This window comes from Maylandia zebra, linkage group LG9 (genome assembly GCF_041146795.1).
Source record: "Maylandia zebra isolate NMK-2024a linkage group LG9, Mzebra_GT3a, whole genome shotgun sequence".
In the NCBI taxonomy this organism is placed as follows: domain Eukaryota; kingdom Metazoa; phylum Chordata; class Actinopteri; order Cichliformes; family Cichlidae; genus Maylandia; species Maylandia zebra.
In genome coordinates this window covers 32,865,302-32,890,656 of record NC_135175.1, presented here as the reverse complement: position 1 = coordinate 32,890,656, position 25,355 = coordinate 32,865,302, and the positions used below count along the sequence as shown (strand labels likewise).

Below are 25,355 nucleotides of genomic sequence, written 5' to 3'. Positions count from 1 at the left end.
TCCCCACAGAAAAAAAGACTTTCTACTCATTATATTTTCAAAATAGACTTTTTACTTTTGGTTTCAAACTCAAACTGATTTGAGCCTGAAAATTAACACATGAAAGACAATCCTGATCGTGTACTAATCACCAGGGTATGAAACATAAAAAGAGATGAAAGAGGCAAAACTGTGAGTCATAGTCAGGAGTTAAAGTGAGACGTTGTTCTTCTTTCTTTTTTGCACAGCACCTGAACAAACAGGTAATTTCAAATGCAGCGTTTCTATCAACAAACATCAGCAAACACACAAACTGTTTGTGTGCAGTTTGTCTCACAGTGTGTTGCTGGCTAAAGGTCCAGCTGCTGCACATCACAGGGAGAGAAAAGAAAGAGAGCTAACTTCACTCAGAGATGGAGAAAGATAAGACACACAGGACAGGAGAGGAAGAAGAGAGGTTAGATTTAAAGGGAAGGACTGCTCAGTGGGATTCGATCAACTGCAGATTAAAGCTTACATGTAAGTCCTCATGTGTTGAAATCAGATATTGGGTCTGTACTAGAGATGGCACGATACCACTTTGTTATGTCCGATACCGATATCATAAATTTGGATATCTGTCGATATGAATCTGATATAGTGACAGGGGATTTCTTTAAATCACCCTGTAATTCTTCAGCTAAGACACCTGAGTTAGAAAACACAAAGACTGCAGTCGTATTTACACGCGTGGGCAGTCACTTCTGAGATCTGCGAATCTGCGATCTGCCTGCGTGGTACATTTATACATGTCTGTGTGTGTGTGTGTGTGTGTGTGTGTGTGTGTGTGTGTGTGTGTGTGTACAAAAATAACAACGTCACTCAGAGCAACAGAATCAGCACATACACACTTAAGATTATAGTTTCACTTCTGTAAAAAACATGCTCTGCAAACCTGCAGTTTCCTGTCTACACTTTGTACAGAGTGTACTAAAAGCAACGGGTTCTTTCCCTTTTCTACATTTGTACTCAAAAAACAGGAAATGGTTCAGTAGCTGGATAAATTCATCACAAGGTTATTGGGTGAAAAGTCACATAGACGTTTAGCACATTTCATGAAGCTGATCAAATTATATGAAAACAAACATCTCTTGACATATAGTGTGTTTTTAATCAATAAAGCTGTTTTTTTAAAATATCTTGCTGCTTTTTGTATAAGTTCATGCTCAAGTAAAAACAACAACAAAAAAACAAAAAGAAAAAACTAAAGCTATTCTGTTATACCTGTATGCAAAAAATACACTGCACCCAAAATATTTCATAGTTCAGCAATACTGACCAATCTAATGAATGTAAACCTACTCCATCCTCCCTATTCTGGTATTTTAAAGAGTAAGCAACCTAACTAATAGGGCTCTAAAACTCCCAGCAAAAAAAAACAAAAACAAAAGGCAACCACCCACCCTCCACCTCATGATACTTGCAAGGAAATCAATTATTTTTCAAGAACATTTAAATAGATTCAACATCTTCAACAGATTTGCAGACTGCACAGATGGTACCTTCCCAAAGGAAAAAGTAGTATAGCTTACTAGGGTATATTAGACTTGATAGTTACTATATACAGTAATGAACTTCTATACATTTTACATCAGATTAAAACTTTGGGTGTAAGCTTCGTATAATTATTTATTAAAAGCTAGACATTTTAAATGAGAATATGAAAGAAAAATATGTCTTTGTGCCCCCTTTTCCCTGTTAATGCCCTATCGGCCCCCCTGGCTAAACTTTGCTAGATCAGCCCCTGCACAGTTACCAGCGTCAGCTACGTAGAAAAAGATCCTGGTGTAGAACGTAAATAAATTCTAACAACAGCTTATCAAGCTTAAACGTGCTGCAGTTGTTCAGCCGCTGGTTTCCTCTTTCTGGTGCGAAGTGGGCCAAAAACAAACAAGAGAGACGGACTCGCGACAGAAAAGCCGATCAGCTGATCATTAAGCAGTTTCATGATTGAAGTAGCAGCAGGAGAGGGAGAGAGAGAGAAGAGGCAGTCGCTCCATATATCGGTTGTTAAGCTTAACGCAGGAATGCTTTACAAACATTCAGAGATGAACTTACACACTTGCTTTACTTCTCTCGGGGATAACTTCCTCCGAGATGAAATGCCGGATTGGTAGCAAGGCTCCAAATGCTCAGACTGCAGACAGGTCCCGCACGCCACAACCACTTTATCACGTGATGCATACTGCTGCCACGTGCTACGGTTATGAGCCGAGTTACGCCATGTCGCAAGTTTTGTGAAGTGCTTTTTTGATATTTAATGGATCAGATTACATTTTTTATTTCTCTCCGATATCCGATCCAGTAATTTACGTCAGTATAAGACAGATACATAATATCGGATTGGTCCATCTCTAGTCTGTACATATGATTTTATGTCTTTTTTTCAGATTATGAAACTTGCTGCAAAACAATCTGAGGCAGATTAACTGTGCCGCCTCAGATGCAGCCTTTTCATGCAGTAGAATTGTTAACATGCTAACACAGTTTAATGAGCAGAGTTGTTCCAAACAGTCAGGCTAAAATGACAAGATAAAAACATAAAAACATACCTCACAGTAACTGCGCTTCGAGAGTCTCTTTCTGGTGTGGATCTGTTGGTGTTGTCTCAGGTAACGTGGAGCTTTAAAAGTCTTCTCACACAGGTCACATTTATGAGGTCTCTCCTCAGTGTGGGTAAACATGTGTTGTTGTAACTGCTGGTTTCTTGTAAAGTGTTTACCACACTGATCACAGCAGTACACATCATGTCCGGTGTGAATGCGTAGGTGTGTATTTCTGCTCACAATCAGGCTGAAAGTTTTTCCACAGATGTCACAGCTGTATGCTTTAATTCCAGAGTGGGTAACTAGATGAGCCTTTAAGTTGCTACTGTCAGTAAAAGCTCTGCCACACTGATCACAGGTGTACGCTTTAACTCCACTGTGGATGACTTGGTGTCTCTTTAGGGAATCCTTCCTGGGAAAAGTCTTTCCACACAAGTCACAGCTGTACGCTTTAACTCCAGTGTGGATGACCTGATGCTGCTTCAGTTTATCCTTCTCAGTAAAATCCTTCCCACAATCGTCACAGCTGTATGTTTTCTCTCCCTTTCTTCTGTGAGGTTTGTCGGCCTCCTGAGAGCGCTGACTTCTCGCTCCATGTTGGTCCTGCAGTGACAGAGATACAAACAGAGGCAGTGAGTGAAATGCAGTCGTGGAACAAACTCAACCTTCAAACTCCCTCCATTAACACTAGTTTTAAACCTGAAGGTGGAGCGTGGCACCAAACACCTTAAAGGTCTCTTATCCCCACCTGCTGGTAGTTCTAACACATTACATCCAACCTGGTTTTAAAATAATTCATGACTGTTCAAACACTCTAAAATATTTTTGACTTTTTTTTTTTACTTTTACTCCTCAAACAAAAAGGACTTTCTACTCATTACATTTTCAAAACAGTCTTTTTTACTTTTGGTTTGAGAAATTTGAGGGGAGTTATTTCATCACTAAGGGCATCAAACATCAAACTGATTTGAGCCTGAAAAGTAACACATGAAAGACAATCCTGATCGTGTACTAATCACCAGGGTATGAAACAGAAAAAGAGATGAAAGAGGCAAAACTGTGAGTCATAGTCAGGAGTTAAAGTGAGACGTTGTTCTTCTTTCTTTTTTGCACAGCACCTGAACAAACAGGTAATTTCAAATGCAGCGTTTCTATCAACAAACATCAGCAAACACACAAACTGTTTGTGTGCAGTTTGTCTCACAGTGTGTTGCTGGCTAAAGGTCCAGCTGCTGCACATCACAGGGAGAGAAAAGAAAGAGAGCTAACTTCACTCAGAGATGGAGAAAGATAAGACACACAGGACAGGAGAGGAAGAAGAGAGGTTAGATTTAAAGGGAAGGACTGCTCAGTGGGATTTGATCAACTGCAGATTAAAGCTTACATGTAAGTCCTCATGTGTTGAAATCAGATATTGGGTCTGTACATGTGACACGTTTTTTTTTTTTCAGATTATGAAACATGCTGCAAAACAATCTGAGGGAGATTAACTGTGCCGCCTTGATGCAGCCTTTTCCAGGCAGTAGAATTGCTAACATGCTAACACAGTTTAATTTGCGGAGTTGTTCCAAACAGTCAGGCTAAAATGACAAAATAAAAATATAAATACATACCTCACAGTAACTGCGCTTGGAGAGTCTCTTTCTGGTGTGGATCTGTTGGTGTCGTCTCAGGTAATGTGGAGATTTAAAAGTCTTCTCACACAGGTCACATTTATAAGGTCTCTCCTCAGTGTGGGTAAACATGTGGCGTTGTAACTGCATGTTGGTTATAAACCGTTTGCCACACTGATCACAGCAGTACACATCATGTCCGGTGTGAATGCGTAGATGTGTATTTCGGTGCCCTATCTGACTGAAGGTTTTCCCACAGATGTCACAGCTGTATGCCTTAATTCCAGAGTGGGTAACTAGATGCCTCTGTAAGTGGCCACTTTGAGTAAAAGCTCTGCCACACTGATCACAGCTGTACGCTTTAACTCCACTGTGGATGAGCTGGTGGTTTTTTAGGGAATCCTTCCTGGGAAAAGTCTTTCCACACAAGTCACAGCTGAACGGTTTCTCTCCAGTGTGGATGATCTGATGATGTTTTAGATTAGACTTCAGAGTAAATCCCATCCCACACTCGTCACAGCTGTATGTTTTCTCTCTCTTTCTTCTGTGAGGTTTGTCGGCCTCCTGAGAGCGCTGACTTCTCGCTCCATGTTGGTCCTGCAGTGACAGAGATACAAACAGAGGCAGTGAGTGAAATGCAGTCGTGGAACAAACTCAACCTTCAAACTCCCTCCATTAACACTAGTTTTAAACCTGAAGGTGGAGTGTGGCACCAAACACCTTAAAGGTCTCTTATCCCCACCTGCTGGTAGTGGAAACACATTACATCCAACCTGCTGTTAAAAATAATTCATGACTGTTCAAACACTAAAATATTTTTTCCTTATTTTCCTTAGTTTTACTTCCCACAGAAAAAAAAAAACACTTTCTACTCATTATATTATCAAAACAGACTTTTTACTTTTGGTTTCAAACATCAAACCAATTTGAGCCTGAAAAGTAACACATGAAAGACAATCCTGATCGTGTACTAATCACCAGGGTATGAAACATAAAAAGAGATGAAAGACGCAAAACTGTGAGTCATAGTCAGGAGTTAAAGTGAGATGTTGTTCTTCTTTCTTTTTTGCACAGCACCTGAACAAACAGGTAATTTCAAATGCAGCGTTTCTATCAACAAACATCAGCAAAATTCAGTTGTGTACATCCACAGAGAGCAGCAGGTCAGCTGATCACAGCCTGTACTTGAAGAAAATCTACTGGAGCTCTCAACAGAAATTATTGTGAGCTGTGATTCTTTTCCCCACGCTGAGCCACTACAGCTGATTTTAGGGTTCCCACCTGCTCAATCCCACTTTAACCTCTTCCCTGCTCATGTTCCTGTTTAGAGGCAAAGTCACCCTCTACAATGTAGGCAACAGAAAATACACACATGTTTTATTTTCCTTCATTTTCTAATTAACTGATTCAAACAGAGAACCTTTATTAGAAATAAATAGTTTGTACTTCATTTACTAATCTTATTTTATTATTACATTAATAAAGCACAAGGTTCAGTTAACTTTGGATAAAAACATGTGGTTAAAATGTTCTTCAAGGAGCTACTTTTACTTTCTTACTCTGATTACATTTCAGAGCCTGTACTTTTTCACTGTTACTTAAGTAAAGAAGTTGAATGAATACTTTTACTGAAGTATTTTTTAACACTAATATCTGTACTTAAGTATAGAGTAAAGAGAGTTTGAAGAGTTTCATAATAATTTCCCACTCTACAGAGCTCAGCTGACAGCTTCTGTCTGATATCGGGCTGCTGTTGTGGTGCTATGAACGTGTCTTTTTGGGGATGATGAAAAAATGTTTTGTCCATTTGATTAATAAATATTTTTTATGAATAAACCTTTCTTGTTTTAACATGTGCTGTGGTCTGTAAAAAACAACATAATATACAACACAGTCATATAACAGGTTGGGAGGATGAGAGTTTTAGACGTGACTGATTATTTGGTGAAACTGTGATATTTTCCTCACCTCCTGTGTTGAGCTCATTGTTTCCTCTGTAGTGACTCAGCTGAGTCCAGATGGCTGAAAATGTTCCTCTGCTGCTCCGTCAGACTCTTCTCCTCCTGCTGATCAGCTGGGACACAAAACAGATCTTTGTTAGGCTCCACACTGCACTGAAGAGTCAAAGTGTCTCATATGTTCATCTGACAACACAAAGTACAAATTTCACTCTGATTGCTTGTAGAAATCTTGTGAGACGTGTTGTGCTGCAAAGTGAGGAAACTCTCTCACTCACTTATACTTCAGGAGGAACTTTGTGACATTGGCTCTAATATTCTAAGCAGCCCTTTACTATGACAGGGCCAGAAAGTCCTATTTGAAGGTTTGGGAGAAGGACCATGTTAAAGGTGGATTGGGGTTTATACACTTTGTTATAATACAGGTAAGGCTGTAAGAGCCTGAGATGGTGTCCTGAATGAAGCTCTAAAACCAGTTTTCAGCTAACGACTCTGCTTCAGTCTGGAAAACAGCAACTACAAGTTTAAAGACTCCATCAACAATTCACACCCAGCAACAGCCTGAACAGCTCCTCCTGTGGTTTCCACAAACAGGGACAGACCTGTTACTCCCCCACCCCACACTTTCAACTCCTTCAGCCCTCCAGTCCCACCACCTCCACCATTCCTAAAAGTTTGATTCTGTGCAGCCATTCCCCAACTTTCTGAACGGTACTGTCCTGATTCTTTGATGTTGGGCTGAGAACAAAAAAACATTACTCAGATCTTGTCCAGTCAACAACAATTATTTATTAAGCACATATGTGGGAGATGTACACGACACCACCCTCAGCGTAGTCCAGTAGATCTCAAAGAGGAAGCACTTCGATACACAGTTTTACATGTCAGGGTTCACGCCCCTTCATGCGTAAGCAGATAACATAACATGCACGATAGTTGTCTGCAACTCCTTTTATAGTATTGATGTTTGTTCCTCACTAACGGTTTCAGCACTCTCTCACCTCCATCTGTTTCCTGTTTCTCGTTGTGAGGCCCCATGATCGTATATGACACATCCTGAGTCCATCCTGTTCTAATCTGCGCAGGCACGTATGCAGTTACAAGCAAAACACTACTTTAAATGTCTTCCAGTTTAAACCTTCTATAACCTCTTGATTAATATGGCACTTATTTAAAATTACAACATTTATATTTCCCACAGTACTCATGGTCATTGATCAGTGGTTTCAGTGCTTTCCTTCCTGCTTTGACTGCAGCTGTGTTTGACACAGGAAGACATTATTACATTCTTCATGATTATACTTTATTCTTTTTGGGGGAAGTGCAGCTTTAAACCTTCACATGATTCAAGTCAAACCAACAAATCAATCTGAACGATCACAGGTGGGAAAAACTTCTGTAGACAAAATGAAATCAAACCCAACATTTAATCCACAACACGATTAAAAACATGATTCTCCCAAATCACCAAGAGCTGCACATTAACCACCACAATATATTTTATTCTCTGTGCTTTCAAATATGAACACTGTTTACTTTCATCTCTGTTTCATTAGTTTTTGTTAACATCTTCCTGTGCATCACAGCAAACACTCAACTTCTCCCAGCATGTTGAGCTAATGATTAGTTGGTGTTTTTCTCCAAACACTCTCTCACTCTTCTCTCAACGTGTTCACAATAAACTGTGAACAGACACCGAGGAGAGCAGCAGAAGACCTCATTCAGGAGCTAAACTCAACATGAACTGAACTCACAGTAAAGTTAGCTCGGTGCTTACCTTTAGATGAGCCCACAAACCGAGAGAAACTCCGCGATGAAGCTGCAACTCTTTCCAAACACAGGAAACAGATCAGGGAGCAGAGACCCACGTGGTTCACGCTGATCTCAGCTACGATCCAGGAGACAAGGGTGGGCAGATCGATGCAGATATCGATCCAAACGTTGGTTTAGTTTGTTTTATCATCCAAATTCAGGATTTTACTCGCTTAGGATGAAACGGTAACTCCGTCTGCGTAAACTGTTTCCAGCATGTGATCCCGGAACAGACTTCTTCTTCTTTTTATTGGTTATTGGCGGTTGTCAAACACCAAAATGGTGCATTACCGCCACCAACTGATGTGGAGTGAAACGTCGACACCAGAATCCTCCCTCAATGTATACTCTGTTTTAAAAACTGGAATAAGGCCTGACAACTTTCACTTCTTGAACCCTTTTGCAGTAAACTTACGTTTTGAACAGTGGGCGCGTCAACATTATCCCCCTATTCAGCTTCTCGGCGACTCAAAGGTTTGACAGTCACCAATAGTAGTGATCAAACCAGTATGTCCAAATCTTATTCCAGATATGACCACCTCCTCTCTCCTACTCCTTCCTGTGCTTCTCATTTCTCCTACCCTCCTTAAATTTTTATACAACCATCGTCCCCTCCTTTCTTCCTCCCACTTTTTTTTTACCATGTTTCCTTTATTTCTTGTCTTATTATACTCGTTATCTCTGTCTGACAGAAGTTAATAGCCAGTTCAGTTAACCCCATGTTTTGTGGCTTTCTTCACAACTCTGTCGTTTCATTTCCTCTGACTCCATAGTGAGCTGGAATACATAAAAAGCCAACTATAAGTCCCATCATGTGTATTTCGTTAAATGTTTGCTGAACCTCTGTTAGTACATCTGCTCTACTTTCTGAGTGGCTACACTGTAAACTGGCCAATGAAGAGCTTCAGTCTGAACAAATGCCTGATTGTAACGGTCACATGTCTTCTACCCACTGAACAGCTGACAGTACTGGAAGCATTTCTCCAGTGTGTACTGACGGTCCACCATTGATCCTTTTCAGGGACCACAAATGCTACCCCGGTTTGACTGGCTGTATTCTTTGATGCATCTGTATATATTTGTACATAATTATAATACTGATCAATGTAAGTCTGTACTGTATGTAAGTTTAAATTAAATTCCCTATTCTTGTTCTTCTTTTCGTGTAATGTGAAATCTACTGTGACATCAGAATATTTGGCTCCAGCTTATCCCAGGAACAACATTGGAGATTTGAGCGCAGTCCTAGGAACAGCTAGGATGCACAGGACCCTCAAGCCCCCAGGCCTCTTTTAGAGGACCTGAGCTTGAATGATAAACCACCTGCATGGGCAAGAGGGGAATTTATCATCTTTCTGTCTGGTTGTTTTTTTTTAACATCTATTTTTTATTATTTGTTAAGAGTGAGTACAAGAAAAAAATTATTATAATATGATGTGTTAAACTTGTTTAGATTATAGGAATAAGGAAGGATTTGTCTGTGTTTTAGTTTGGCTTAGCTGTAGCCTGAGAGTGTGTAATTGTTTAGAGAGAAAGGAATTTATGGACACTGGGGGTCTGCTGTCATAAATGGAGGCAGGAAGCTACAGTGTGGGGTTGCTGATGCTGATGCTTGTACCTTTAATAAAAACTCATAATTGTTATAAGTTAGAAGTAGGTTTGAAGGAGACTTTCCACATGCTTATCTGTAAATGTAAGACAACAAGAGGCCACTGGCCCAGTGGATGCAGAGTGGGGGTCTCAGTGTTTGTAATATGTCAACTCTGTTTTGTGTGTTGTCTAAAGTAATCTGATGTAGCTTGGTGAGGAGATTACTTTTGACCGGCAGGAAGTGACAGAGACACACACACACAGTGCTTTAACTGTTACGCACCCACATGCACACTCACTCACGTGCACACACATACACACGGGTACGCGCACACACAGGCAAGAGTGAATTCTGGTCCACACTAGTTAGTGGCGGCAATGCCCCACCTCCTTATTTGCAAACCACGAAAAAAAAGTGAGCATGCACCAGGAGAGGAAGACTGTGTCCAAATTCAGGGGATTGATACTTCAAATGCCGTATTTGTAGGCAATTATGTCACAGTGATGCGATGAAGGCTTTTCAAAGTCGAAGAGTCCTCCAAATGTGGTGACGAACGTATCCTACTTTTCCACAGATTTCAAGGATTGGTTGGGTGTGGGGCGGAAGGGGCTTGAGCACCCGTCCCTTTCCTGATGGGAGCCCAAAGTGCCCGTTTGTTGAGGCATTTTTTTTATGTGTGTGTACTTGTGGAGTCCTGTCTGTGCCCCTCAAAAATAATATTTAACTATCAATCCTAGTTTTTGCTAAATAAAAGGAAATGACTTGCATCAGTCACATGATCGCCATTAACCAATGGGTATTTTTGAAAATGCAGATTTTTCTATGTGTTTGCACCTTTCGTCCACACGAAAACGGCGTTTTTGGTCACTGAAAACGGAGATTTTTAAAAACTCCGGCCAGAGTGGATATTTTTGAAAACTCAGTTTTTGCATTTACGTGTGGACGAGAAAAACGGAGAAAACGCAGCGTCAAAGGTGTGCGCCTTTTTTGACGTCACACTGTGCGCCACGTTATTTTTTCGGTGAAATGAATTTCTACAATACTGTTACTGTTAATTGTACTCTCTGCAGTGTTTAAATGCTTACATATACACACAGTTACTGTCCCTCCACACATACGACTCGGTTCTGCTTCTATGCCCCAGCTTTGTTTACTTTTTCCCACTGAGGCTTCCAGACTTCTGATTGGCCAACATTTCTGCACGGTTAGGAATATTTTTGCACTGTTGCTTTGGCATGTTCATAGCAGCGTTTTCCTTCATTTCTGCCTTTACGTCTGGACGGGATTATTTTTTAAAACGAAAATGGAAAATCTCCGTTTTCAAAAATACCCGTATACGTGTGGACGTAGCCACAGACTGATGCGACAAAACCAGTAAGTAGGTGTACAGTGCACACTGTAGTCTACAGCACACAGTATTAGCTTATTACGTACACGTTGGTAAGTTGTCTTGTGGCAACTGACGAATTGAAACAATTGAGCGTGCTGTGTGTGCAACAGCGCGACACACATTACCTGTCCTTTTATTAACTGTACAAGTAGTGCTGGTCATAGCTGCTGGCTAACTGGGTAAGGCTGTCATGGGTCTGTAGCTCTGTCACCGTTTTATGGAACATATTTAGTTTTAAAGTAAGTTACAGGGCTTCTCCTGCCTTTCCGCGAGGGCTTGTATTTCACTAAAAGCTATCTAATATTCATGTCCACATAATTATGGATGATTATAATTAATATTATATATAATTAATATTTAAAAATCACACGCTGTATTTTAAAGAACATACATTAAGAAGCAGATCATATTAGATTTATATTTTAAATAAGACAAAATGCTGATTTTACAGCAGTAAAATGATTGTATCTCTACAGTTTAAACATGTAATAAGCTTTCTGCCTGCACAGAGTGAATAGTGAAACGAATACATCATGAATACAATATTTCATATTTATTACTTTCCCCCCCTCATTGCCTTATTATTGTAGCTCTAGTAATAAATAATAAGGGAAGGATTCTGGATCAGCACCATGATGCCCAAAGTATATCCAGTATTCTGAAGAAGGTCTAAAATGTCACTGTGTGTGTTTTATGTATATAGATTTTTTAAATTATTATTCATGATATAACATTGTCCAGACATGGCTGGTAAGGACATGGGGAGGAAACAGAGCTGTGTGAGGCTACTAAAGGCAGAGGATTCCTCAGCAGCTGGATTACAAAGAGCACAGGTAACATTAACACATGGACCAGTTGTTGGAGAGGTATTCCAGTATAAGAATAATAATAAGCACAACTGGAATGTTTTGCTGCTGTCACAATTTTTATTATAGATTAAGTGCAGGAGTTGTTAGGTGTGGATAATTACATAATAGTTTATTGCAATAGCAAGTTGTGCCTTGTTCTCAGATGGACACCAAGTGGAGAGTGATAGATGAGATGAGGGGATGTCATATACTGGCATGAATTCAAAATTCTGCTCCTCACATACAAGGTCTTAAATAATCAGGCTCCATCTTATCTTAATGACCTTGTAGTACCATATCACCTTATTAGAGCACTTCGCTCTCGCACTGCAGGCTTACTTGTTGTTCCTAGAGTATTTAAAAGTAGAATGGGAGGGAGAGCCTTCAGTTTTCAGGTCCCTCTTCTGTGGAACCAGCTTCCAGGTTGGATTTGGGAGACAGACACTATCTCTACTTTCAGTTCTGTTCTAGGATGCCCTCTGGACCTAGAGGTGGTGAGTGACAGGAGAATGGTGGCTAAGCTGTCATCCCTGTTGGACAACATCTCCCACCCCATGCAGGAGACTCTGACAGCTCTGAGCAGCTCCTTCAGTGGCTGCGGCACCTATGATGTGGGACGGAGAGATTTCGCAGGTCTTTCCTCCCCACTGCCATCAGACTCCACAGCACAAGAAAGACTTCAACTGACTAAGCACACACATCCACACATGTGCAATACTCTTTCTGGCATCGTTGTATTATACTCAATTCTATATAGCATTTGTAGTCTATTTTATTCGATTGTATGTAGTATTTTATTTCATTCTATTCTGATCCGTGTTAAGGACAGAATGAATGGGGCCATGTATCGTGAGATTTTGAGCCACAACCTCCTTCCATCAGTGAGAACTTTGAAGATGAAACGAGGCTGGGTGTTCCAACATGACAATGATCCAAAACACACCGCCCGGGCAACAAAGGAGTGGCTCCGTAAGAAGCATTTGAAAGTCCTGGAGTGGCCTAGCCAGTCTCCAGACCTCAACCCCATAGAAAATCTGTGGCGGGAGTTGAAAGTCCGTGTTGCTCGGCGACAGCCCCAAAACATCACTGCTCTCGAGAAGATCTGCATGGAGGAATGGGCCAAAATACCAGCTACTGTGTGTGCAAACCTGGTAAAGACCTATAGTAAACGTTTGACCTCTGTTATTGCCAACAAAGGTTATGTTACAAAGTATTGAGTTGTATTTTTGTTATTGACCAAATACTTATTTTCCACCCTGATTTACGAATAAATTCTTTACAAATCCTACCATGTGGATTCATGGTTTTTTTTTTCACATTCTGTCTCTCACAGTTGAAGTGTACCTCTGGTGCAAATTACTGACCTCTGTCATCATTTTAAGTGGGGGTACCTGCACAATCGGTGGCTGACTAAATACTTTTTTGCCCCACTGTATTATTCCAGTGTTTTTTCTCAAAATTTTCTATGCAACTTTGCACTGTCTATTACTGTAACAAAAATTTCCCACACGAAGGATTAATAAAGGTTATCTTTTTTTATGCAACCAAGACTACATATCTCCCGTACTGGCATCCTTACAGTGGCTGCCAGTTAGGTTTTGAATTAATTTTAACGTTTTATTATGTGTTTTTAAGGCGTTGCATGGGTTAGCACCCTCAAACCTTTCTGATCTTTTAAATTGGTTCGCTCCTGTAAGATCACTGAAGTCTGTGGATCAGATGCTCTTAGCTGTCCCAAGGTCCAGATTAAACACAGAGGATAAGAAAGGTCTGGCCTCTCTTATCTGGAAACAAAATTAACAAAATTCATTGAAAAACCTGTGGCAAAAATTCCTTTTAGTTTTGTTTTGTGAAACTACAAACTGATGAACTAGATTACTGGTAGAATGATGTATAGAATGATGTTTTTTTCTACAGTTGACAGGCTAACAAACCCTCCTGTGTCAGTGGCAGCTGAACTTCATTCAACCATGACCTGCAATGACTTTGCCAAATTCTTCACAGAAAAAATCCAAAAGATTAGACAAGCAATTGGTACATCAACAGCAGATTCACGATATGTACTGTGTCCACCGAAAAACTGTTTAAACACCATGAAACAGTTTCACCCGATTAACAGCAAAGACCTGGAGGACATCTTAGGTCAACTGAACTCCTCCTCTTGCTGTTTAGATGTCCTGCCAACAGGTTTTTTCAAAAAGGTCTCAAAGACTTTAGAGTCAGACCTGTTACAGATCGTCAACTTTTTTTTAATATCAGGTGTGTTTCCAGAACCACTAAAAACTGCTGTAATCAAACCTATACTAAAAAAGGACAATCTTGACAAGACACAAATGAACAACTACAGGCCGATCTCAAATCTCCCATTTTTAAGTAAGATCATTGAAAAGCAGTTTCTCAACAGCTCAATTACTTCTTAAAACAGAATAACTGCTATGATGCCTTCCAGTCAGGTTTTAGACAGAACCACAGCACTGAAACTGCTCTGACCAAAGTGTTTAATGACATATGTCTGAACACAGACAGTGGAAAAATGTCAGTCTTAGTTTTACTGGATCTCAGTTCAGCATTTGATACAGTTGACCACAACATATTACTCAAATGACTGGAGAACTGGACAGGTCTTTCAGGAACTGTACTAAACTGGTTCAAAACATACGTAGAAAACAGGAAATACTTTGTATCAATAGGTAACTTCACATCTGAGCAGACAAGTATCACATGTAGAGTTCCCCAAGGTTCCATCTTGGGACCCCTTCTGTTTAACATTTACATGCTCCCACTGGCACAGATTATAAAGCACAACAAAATAAACTATCATAGCTATGCAGATGACACACAAATATATATCACAATGTCACCAGGAGACCGAGGCCCTGTACAGGCTCTTGGTAAATGCATTGAGGAAATTAATGACTGGTTGTGCCACAATTTTCTCCAGCTAAACAGAAACAAAACTGAAGTAATAGTCTTTGGTGCCAAAGAAAAACGATTACAGGTCACCAGAGAACTTCAATCTATACACCTAAAAACCACCAACCAGGCGAGAAATTTGGGTGTAGTGATGGATGCAGCCCTACACTTAGAAAAACACATTAAGACAATAACAAAGTCAGCTTACTATCACCTCAAGAATATTTCAAGGATAAAAGATCTGATGTCTCAATAGGACCTGGAAAAACTAGTCCATGCATTCATCTTTAGTATGCTTGATTACTGTAACAGCATCTTTACAGGTCTACCTAAAAAATCAGTCAGACAACTACAGCTCATTCAGAACTCTGCTGCTCGAGTCCTCACTAAGACCAAAAAAGTGGACCACATCAGTCCAGCTCTGAGGTCCTTACACTGGCTGCCTGTCCGTCAGAGGATAGACTTTAAAGTCCTGATGCTGGTCTATAACGCTCTGAATGGTTTAGTACCAAAATACATCAGTGACCCAGTATGAACCTTCCAGATCCCTCAGGTCATCTGGATCCATTTTTCTTTAAATCAGTTCCCAGAGTCAGAACCAGACACGGAGAAGCTGCATTCAGCTTTTATGCTCCTTATATCTGGAACAAACTCCCAGAAAGCCTCAGATCAGCTGAAACACTCAGTTTATTTAAATCCAGGTTGAAGACTCACCTGTTCTCAGCTGCATTTGAATAAAGCACCAAATCCACACTTTTAAGCTTAAATTTCAAAACTTACATTTTAACTACTGATTTTATCGACTGTTTTTTAATCAATTTTAAATCGTGCTTTTTATTTGTTTTTGTTTTTGAATGTCTCTGTAAAGCACTTTGAATCACCTTGTTGTGGAATTGTGCTATATAAATAAACTTGCCTTGCCTATAAATGAAACATGGTTTGCCCTCTTATGCATATTGTAAAGATGTATCATGACTAGTAATGTGGGATACCACTGATTTCATTTCTGATTCGATACCAAGTAAAATTCAGGCTGGTATTGATGATACTGAACCGATACTGATACTTTGTACAAAAAATTATTTTATTTATTGTATCTTCTATTGTATCTCCAATTTTAGCGTCATCATGATTACAGGACATCAGACTACTTGTTCTTATCACTTAATAATACAGAAGTCATCATATAATAAAAAAACTGAAGTGGTGCGCTATTTGAACACCTTGCTGGTTATAACAGAGGTAGGTACGGGGTTATTTAAGGTCAAGGGTAATTCTGTCCAGGTGTTGCTGATGAGAAGGGGCAAACCATTTCCTACTGTGCTTAGCCTAGTTACTTGTTGTCTGTGTTTAAATGGAAATTTAAATGGACGTTGCAAAGGAAATAAATGCACCTTTAAGCCCCCTCCTTGATTCAGAGTCTTTCCCTTGTCATGTAAATGGTCTCCTTGACTCTGGTCTCAAACAGGCGTTCCTCCCTGTCCAGGATGTGTACCTGTGTTCCTGGAGGACAGGCGGGTCCATGGACCAGTCCACAGCTGAACACCGTACTTGGGTTCAACTTCCAGTGAAACTGAGGCCACAGCTTAGGACAATAGAAGATTGAAAAATGCTGCCTGGTCTAATGGGTCTCAATCTCTGCAACGTTCAGCTTTCAGAATTTGTCTTAAACAGCATAAAAGCATGGATCCATCCCACCTTGTATCAGGAAAACATTGATGAACTCTGAGCAAATGAAACCACAACTTTAAAAAATCAATTCCCAAAATTAATTGTTTCGACATCTTAAACACAAAATCATAAGTTTTAATACCTACAGCAAGTTTAAGGAAAAATAAAAGATTTTAAAGATCTTTCAACCTTTTCTTCTCAAATATAAAACAGCAGATGGAACTTACATGCATCTTTTATGGAATTGTCTAAAAATATCTAAATTCTGGCTCTGCATCAACAAGGAAATGAACTTGATACTAAACTGTAAGATCTGTAAAGATCCGGGTCAATTCTTACCACAGTTGCTGCCTCTGAATAAAAATCTGGACAAAAAGAGATCCACATTATTAAATAAGCTTATGTTTAATGTCAGGAGATGTGTTATTGAACTGGATTACGGAGCAGCCCCCTACTGTAACTCAGTGTTACAAGGAAATTTTTCATAACTTTCAGGTCAGATTTTTAATAAGCTGCAGGAACCCTGTTCAGTGTGAGTGGAGAGCAGCCAAGTCTCCTCCTCTGATAAACCTCCATCTGTGCCACTGAAAACAGTTCATCTGACTGTGACTGTAAACATGTTTCCATTTGTCACTTCAGCCTTTACTCTGAAATACAGGAAATGAAATCACAGCTCAAAATTCTTCATCCAACTGCTGGAACAAAGCGAACCACTCGACATGAACACTGAAGCAGAACAGTTTAGAAAGCTTAAAATGAGACTAGAGAACCATTTTCATTCATAGTTGCCTCATCAGATCTTTACAGGAGATTCACTCTGAACTCTGTGGAGCCTGATCTCAAGAGTTTTGAGTCTGACCCTGAAAGCAGAAGAGGATCTTTCTGTCTCTTCAGATTTACTGTGATGGGAGTGATTTCAGCCCCGAGTGATGACACTGATGTTTGCACAGAGCAGATAATTTAGTGAATGTTTGGGCACATTGGTAACAGTGAAACAGTTTATTAGTAACGTGGGATCGTTTGTGTCTGGAGTATGAACTGAGATTCCTGAAGCTCTTGTCACACTGGTCACAGCTGTAGTTTCCTTCCATGTGTGTACGTTCATGATAGTTACGATTAGCTGATTGTGAGAAGCTTTGGTCACAGTGTCTGCACTTGTATGGTTTCTCTCCTGTGTGGACTCGTTTGTGTGTTTTAAGCCCACCTGCAGCAATGAAAGATGACCCACACTGATCACAGATGTGCTTTTTTGTCCCGCTGTGAATGAGTTCATGTCGTTTTAATCCATTTGATGTGCTGAAGCTTCTCCCACATTCATTGCAGTATTTCAGTTTGTCTCCAGTGTGTTTACGTTGATGTATTTTCAGGGTTTCTTGCCGACTGAAAGCTTTGTGACAAAGGTCACAATGAAAGTCTTTCCCACCACCACAGTGATGACAGGGTTGAGAACTGGATCCATCTGTGTCGCTCTGCTTCTAAACAAAGACACAACGACAGTGTAAGTCAGTCCTTCAACATTTTTATCCTGAACGTCGCCTGAAATAAAGAGCAAATAAAAAACAAACAAAAATCATAACTGAAATGAAAATCTGAATAATCACTCAGAGCTGCTTTTTCATGCAGTAGAATTGCCGAAACATCAGAATCAGTGAGCTGCAAGCTTTCAGCCCCGACCATGTCCGTGCCGTCAGGGGAGAAAGGCGACATCTCACTGATTCTGATCTGCGAGTCGGCGCTTTGTGTTTACGTCTTTGTGCAGAATCCGTGTTCCTGCTCTCATTTACTGTTTGGTGGTTGTCGAAATTGTATGAGGTTTTACCAGAGATTCGGGCGTTTCGGGAAAAAATAAAATTATAATAAAAAATCGATTCAGGATTTTAATGAATCGATATCACGTTATCCATGCCAGACTCGATTTTAATCGGTAAATCGATTATCAAAACCCAACCCTAGCTAAGACAGTTTAATGAGCAGAGTTGTTCCAAACAGTCAGGCTAAAATGACAAGATAAAAATATAAATACATACCTCACAGTAACTGCACTTGTAGAGTCTCTTTCTGGTGTGGATCTTTTGGTGTAGTCTCAGGTCATGTGGAGATTTAAAAGTCTTCTCACACAGGTCACATTTATAAGGTCTCTCCTCAGAGTGGGTAAACATGTGTTGTTGGAACTGCGTGTTGGTTGTAAACCGTTTGCCACACTTTTCACAGCAGTACACATCATGTCCGGTGTGAATGCGTAGGTGTATATTTCGGTACCCTATCTGACTGAAGGTTTTCCCACAAATGTCACAGCTGTATGCCTTAATTCCAGAGTGGGTAACTAGATGCCTCTGTAAGCTGCTACTGTGAGTAAAAGCTCTGCCACACTGATCACAGCTGTACGCTTTAACTCCACTGTGGATGAGTTGATGTCTTTTTAGGGAACGCTTCCAGGAAAAAGACTTTCCACACAAGTCACAGCTGAATGGTTTCTCTCCAGTGTGGATGACCTGATGATGTTTTAGTGAACCCTTCCCAGTAAAATCCTTCCCACACTCGTCACAGGTGTATGTTTTCTCTCTCTTTCTTCTGTGAGGTTTGTCGGCCTCCTGAGAGCGCTGACTTCTCGCTCCATGTTGGTCCTGCAGTGACAGAGATACAAACAGAGGCAGTGAGTGAAATGCAGTCGTGGAACAAACTCAACCTTCAAACTCCATTAACACTAGTTTTAAACCTGAAGGTGGAGTGTGGCACCAAACACCTTAAAGGTCTCTTATCACCACCTGCTGGTAGTTCTAACACATTACATCCAACCTGGTGTTAAAAATAATTCATGACTGTTCAAACACTCTAAAATCATTTTTCCTTATTCTCCTTACTTTTACTCCCCACATTAAAAAAAGGACTTTCTACTCATTACATTTTCAAAACAGACTTTTTACTTTTGGTTTGAGGAATTTGAGGGGAGTTATTTCATCACTAAGGGCATCAAACTGATTTGAGCCTGAAAAGTAACACATGAAAGACAATCCTGATCGTGTACTAATCACCAGGGTTTGAAACATAAAAAGAGATGAAAGAGGCAAAACTGTGAGTCATAGTCAGGAGTTAAAGTGAGACGTTGTTCTTCTTTCTTTTTTGCACAGCACCTGAACAAACAGGTAATTTCAAATGCAGCGTTTCTATCAACAAACATCAGCAAACACACAAACCGTTTGTGTGCAGTTTGTCTCACAGTGTGTTGCTGGCTAAAGGTCCAGCTGCTGTACATCACAGGGAGAGAAAAGGAAGAGAGCTAACTTCACTCAGAGATGGAGAAAGATAAGACACACAGGACAGGAGAGGAAGAAGAGAGGTTAGATTTAATCAATCAATCAAAGCTTTATTCACCACATGCAGGTTGCCTTGCAGTGAAATGGGACCCCCCCCGACCTTACACACACAACACAGACATTACATGGGGTTACAAGTTGGAGATCGGTAGCGTTACAGAAAAACACTTAAATGTACACTACAATGGGAAAGTACAAGAGGAAAAAAAGAGACCTCTACTCGTGCTGTGCTTCCATGGTAGGACAGCATGAGAACAGGAAACAAAAAACTTCTCTGTACAAAAAGCACATAAATGTCCACAGCACAACTTTGTGAAAGACATGACAAGCCACAGGATTGGGTGAGGAGTGAGGAGTAATCCGAAGCGAACACAGCAGCCGCCCTGCACAGCGCTACCATTCCAGCACACAGACCCGCCGTGTTCCCCCGCAGGAAGCAGGAAACAGGAAACAAGCATCGAAGGCGTTTGGAAAGGGAGGGGGATGAGTGTGTGCTTATCAGTGTAAGTGTATGTGTGTGCGCGTGTCCAGAGTTCAGCTGAGACAGTGTCCTCCGCCCTATCAGGCTAAGTAAACAGTCTTCCAGCCAACCCAGGTGGCCTTGCATGGAATGGGAAGGAACAGACTAAACACAGTCGTTATCAGGGTGTTTTGTTGGGCTCCAGCCTTGAGGCCGCAGCTGGCGCCGAAGGGGTAGCCGCATGAAGTGATGATGGTTTTTACTTTAGTGCGAACAACTCATATGTATTTCAAAGCTGTTCCAACGCTGGTCTCTCAATCTCCCGTTGGAGAGCCGTGAGCTTCTCCATGATGTTATCCAAACTTACGCTCCGTGATGTTGTCATTCTTGTGGTCAAAGAGCAGGTTCTGAGAACTCACGACCGCAGTGCACTTCCCAAGATTTGATCCAATTTGCGCTCAAAGGTGTTATTGGAGCTAGCCCCTCCAGATGTAATCCAGTTTTTCACTCAGAGGTCTTGTTGTGAGTATTCACGGCAGCCATGCGTTCTCCAAGATCTTCTCCGTGCTGCACTCAATGAGCCCATTTTGAGAAACTCACGCCTCGTCCCATCATTTCAATCCCAGCGGGCAGCCTTGTGGGGGTTTGAACAGTCAGTTCCACTTCCTTAATTCTGCGATAAGCCAGGGCCAAGCCAGCTCCGATCAGCAAGAACCCTGTTATCATGGTTCCGAATAGGTAGATATCTTAAGCACTCAGGCTCACCCGAGCCCAGACTTCTTGTTGAGAAGGGGTGTCAATTGCATTCACAGACCAGTTGATCAAATCCATAATTCCTCAAAGGGAAGGACTGCTCAGTCGGATTTGATCAACTGGAGATTAAAGCTTACATGTAAGTCCTCATGTGTTGAAATCAGATATTGGGTCTGTACATGTGACATTATGTTTTTTCTTTCAGATTATGAAACATGCTGCAAAACAATCTGAGGGAGATTGACTGTGCCGCCTCAGATGCAGCCTTTTCCATGCAGTAGAATTGCTAACATGCTAACACAGTTTAATTTGCAGAGTTGTTCCAAACAGTCAGTCAACCAGATCTGTCGCTCGTGCATTGAATGTTCATTTCTCAACCATAAGCCGTCTCCACAGGCGTTTCAGAGAATATGGCAGCACATCCAACCGGCCTCACAACCGCAGACCTCGTGTAACCACACCAGCCCAGGACCTCCACATCCAGCAGGTTCACCTCCAAGATCGTCTGAGACCAGCCACCCAGACAGCTGCTGGAACAATTGGTTTGCACAACCAAACAATTTCTGCACAAACTGTCAGAAACCGTCTCAGGGACGCTCAACTGCATGCCCGTCGTCCTCATCGGGGTCTTGACCTGACTCCAGCTCGTCGCCGTAACAGACTTGTGTGGGCAAATGCTCACATCCGATGGCGTCTGGCACGTTGGAGAGGTGTGCGCTTCACGGATGAATCATGGTTCACATTGTTCAGGGCAGATGGCAGCTGAGAATGTCCCAGTTCTTGCATGGCCAGCATACTCACCGGACATGTCACCCATTGAGCATGTTCGGGATGTGCTTGACCGGCGTATACGACAGCGTGTACCAGTTCCCACGAATATCCAACAACCTCGCACAGCCATTGAAGTGGAGTGGACCAACATTCCACAGGCCACAATTGACAATCTGATAGACTCCATGTGACGATGTGTTGCACTGCATGAGGCAAATGGTGGTCACACCAGATACTGACCGGTTCTGGGTCCCCAGACCCCCATTAGCGCAAAAAACTGCACATTCCAGGGTGGCCTTTTGTCAGATCAGCATCCTGATGTGGCACACCTGTGAGGTGGGATGGATTATCTCAATATGGCAGATGTGCCCACTACCACACATTTGGACTGATTTGTGACCACTGTTTGGGAGGGATGGTTATATTGTGTATCTGGAATGAATTTTAGGTCTCTACGTCCATCCCATGGGGAATGGGAGCAGTAACAAAGGTGTTGCGTTTATATTTTTGTTGAGTGTATGTTTCATACTCTGGTGATTAGTACACGATCAGGATTGTCTTTCATGTGTTACTTTTCCCGTTTCTCAAGTTGGTTTGATGTTTGATGCCTGCAGTGATGAAATAAAGCCCTCAGATGCCTTAAAAGTAACACATCTGTTTTGTAAATGTAAGGAGTACAAAATACGATTTTCTTTTTCTAATGTAGGGAGCAAAAGTAAAATATTTTCCTTCACTGAATCAACTTTTAAATGTTACATTGTAATTATTAATATTGAAAAATGACAAAATGATAGAAATATATAATAGGAAACAGGAAACATAAAAAAGTATAGACTTGGTAAACATTTATTACTTTTCTGAGTGTGTTAGCATGCTAGCATTAATAACTGTGTACAGCAGGAGGGATGGGCATGATCTTAGAGTTTAAACAGTCATGAATTATTTTTAACACCGGGTTGGATGTAATGTGTCAGAACTACCAGCAGGTGGGGATAAGAGACCTTTAAGGTGTTTGGTGCCACACTCCACCTTCAGGTTTAAAACTAGTGTTAATGGAGGGAGTTTGAAGGTTGAGTTTGTTCCACGACTGCATTTCACTCACTGCCTCTGTTTGTATCTCTGTCACTGCAGGACCAACATGGAGCGAGAAGTCAGCGCTCTCAGGAGGCCGACAAACCTCACAGAAGAAAGGGAGAGAAAAAACACACCTGTGACGAGTGTGGGAAGGATTTTACTTTTAAGGCATTCCTAAAACAGCATCAGGTCATCCACACTGGAAAGAGACCGTTCAGCTGTGACTTGTGTGGAAAGTCTTTTTCCTGGAAGGGTTACCTAGAAAAACACCAACTCATCCACAGTGGAGTTAAAGCGTACAGCTGTGATCAGTGTGGCAGAGCTTTTACTCACAGTAGCAGCTTACAGAGGCATCTAATTACCCACTCTGGAATTAAGGCATACAGCTGTGACATTTGTGGAAAAACTTTCAGCCACATAGAGAGCCGAAATACACACCTACGCATTCACACCAGACATGTTGTGTACTGCTGTGATCAGTGTGGCAAACAGTTTACAACAGACTCAAGCTTGCAACAACACATGTTTACCCACACTGAGGAGAAACCTTATAAATGTGACCTGTGTGAGAAGACTTTTAAAGCTCCACGTTACCTGAGGCACCAACAGATCCACACCAGAAAGAGACTCTACAAGTGCAGTTACTGTGAGGTATGTATTTATATTGTTATCTTGTCATTTTAGCCTGACTGTTTGGAACAACTCTGCTCATTAAACTGTGTTAGCATGTTAGCAATTCTACTGCATGGAAAAGCAGCTCTGAGTGATTATTCAGATTTTCATTTCAGTTATGATTTTAGTATTACTGTAGTATTATGGTGGTAGTATTGTAGTTATTGCAGCCCAGTAAAATGTGTTAACTGAAACAGTAAAATGTAATTGGACGTCTGCAGAGATGCTCTTTATTTATGTTGAAGGACTGACTTACAATGTCTTTGTGTCTTTGTTTAGAAGCAGAGAGACACAGATGGATCCAGTTCTCAACCCTGTCGTCACTGTGGTGGTGGGAAAGACTTTCGTTGTGATCTTTGTGGAAAAACTTTCAGTCGAAAAGACAATCTAAAAGTACATCAGCGTAAACACACTGGAGACAAACTGAAAAACTGTAAAGAATGTGGGAGAAGCTTCACCACATCAAGTAGATTAAAATGCCATGAACTCATTCACAGTGGGGTTAAAAAGCACCTCTGTGATCAGTGTGGGTCATCTTTCATCTCTGCATTGGAGCTTAAAACACACAAACGAGTCCACACAGGAGAGAAACCATACAAGTGCAGACACTGTGACAAAAGCTTCTCACATTCAGGTAATTGTAACAATCATGAACGTACACACATGGAAGGAAACTACAGCTGTGACTAGTGTGACAAGAGCTTCAGGAATCTCAGTTCATACTCCAAACACAAACGATCCCACGTTACTAATAAACTGTTTCACTGTTACCAATGTGCCCAAACATTCACGTCATTGTCTGCTCTGTGCAAACATCAGTGTGATACAGCCACATAGAGAGCCGAAATAGACACCTACGCATTCACACCAGACATCTTGTGTACTGCTGTGGCAAACAGTTTACAACAGACTCGAGCTTGCAGCAACACGTTTACCCACACTGAGGAGAAACCTTATGTGATGTAAACACATGATGTCAATGAAAATATCCACCTAGTTACATTTTAACCCTGAGGGGTCGACCACTTTTTTATGTGCGATACCGATATCATAAATTTGGATATCTGCTTTTTAATCAATAAAACAGTTTTTTAAATATCTTGCTGCTTTTTGTATAACTTCATACTGAAGTTAAAAAAAACAGTAATTATTATTGTTATACCTGTATGCAAAAAATACACTGCACCCAAAATATTTCAGAGTTCAGCAAAACTGATCAATCTAATAAACTTCAACCTACTCCATCCTCCCTATTCATGTGAGTGAAGTTGGCCCCCCCACCTTCTTCAAATCCAACAAGTGTTATCAAACGTTTGTGCTGCAAAGATTTTCGTTTGTGCTGCTATCGTTTTAAAGATATTAATAAAAAATTCTAGAGGTCATCAGAGGTCAACCAGCCCCCCCACATTAATGGAATCAAACAAAACCGGTGTCAATCAATTGTGCTACGTTTGTGCTGGTTTGTGCTGCAAAAATTGTCGTTCGTGCTGCTATCATTTCAAAAATATTAATAAAATAATGTCTTTATGTGTGCTCAATCATCCAGGTAAGTAAATTCCAAAAGTTGATTCTGTTCACCTGGACATTTTCAGTGGGAGAAACGTTTTGTCAGTCATCCAAGTGACTTCAGTCTCAGCTGACTGCAGGTTTCCCCAACCTTATAAACAGTACATTTGCACAGCGAAGGAAACTAGCACCACTGAATGAACAATGGGCTGGGGGGTTAGTTCCATGATTGTTAGTATGCAAATTCTTATGACCATTCATCAACGACTACTAATCAAAGACACAGATTCTCAAATGGCCATGAGTACCATTCACCGAGAGTTGGGGAATGGCTGCAATCACAGCATTGTAAGATGGCGAAAGATGTACCCTTGGGCCCCCCTTCTCGATTCAGAGATGGTCAGCATCCTGACAGCCTGATGGACGAAGCTGTCTCTCAGTCTGC

The 25,355-nt window shown here is 41.0% G+C and overlaps 2 protein-coding genes across 4 annotated transcripts in view; both read right to left on the bottom strand.

Annotated features, from left to right (window-relative positions):
* The window catches only part of LOC143420378 (uncharacterized), a 37,171-nt gene extending 29,001 nt beyond the window's left edge, over window positions 1-8,170 (bottom strand). For 2 of the 3 annotated variants that reach the window (XM_076888431.1, XM_076888433.1), the window contains exons 1-3: window positions 6,146-6,547; window positions 4,178-4,774; window positions 2,571-3,167 (exon numbers count right to left, since the gene is read on the bottom strand). In XM_076888431.1, the coding sequence (XP_076744546.1) occupies window positions 2,571-3,167; window positions 4,178-4,774; window positions 6,146-6,163 (1,212 nt within the window). In that variant the 5' untranslated portion in view covers window positions 6,164-6,547. Of the gene's footprint in view, window positions 1-2,570; window positions 3,168-4,177; window positions 4,775-6,145; window positions 6,548-7,912 lie in introns of those variants that run through there. The other variant, XM_076888432.1, reaches the window with a different exon arrangement.
* Window positions 8,171-15,507: 7,337 nt separating this feature from the next.
* LOC143420377 (uncharacterized) overlaps window positions 15,508-25,355 on the bottom strand; it is a 28,820-nt gene continuing 18,972 nt past the window's right edge. Inside the window, exon 4 of the mRNA XM_076888430.1 lies at window positions 15,508-17,835. Coding sequence (XP_076744545.1) covers window positions 17,257-17,835 — 579 coding nt within the window. The 3' untranslated portion in view covers window positions 15,508-17,256. The remainder of the gene's footprint in view (window positions 17,836-25,355) is intronic.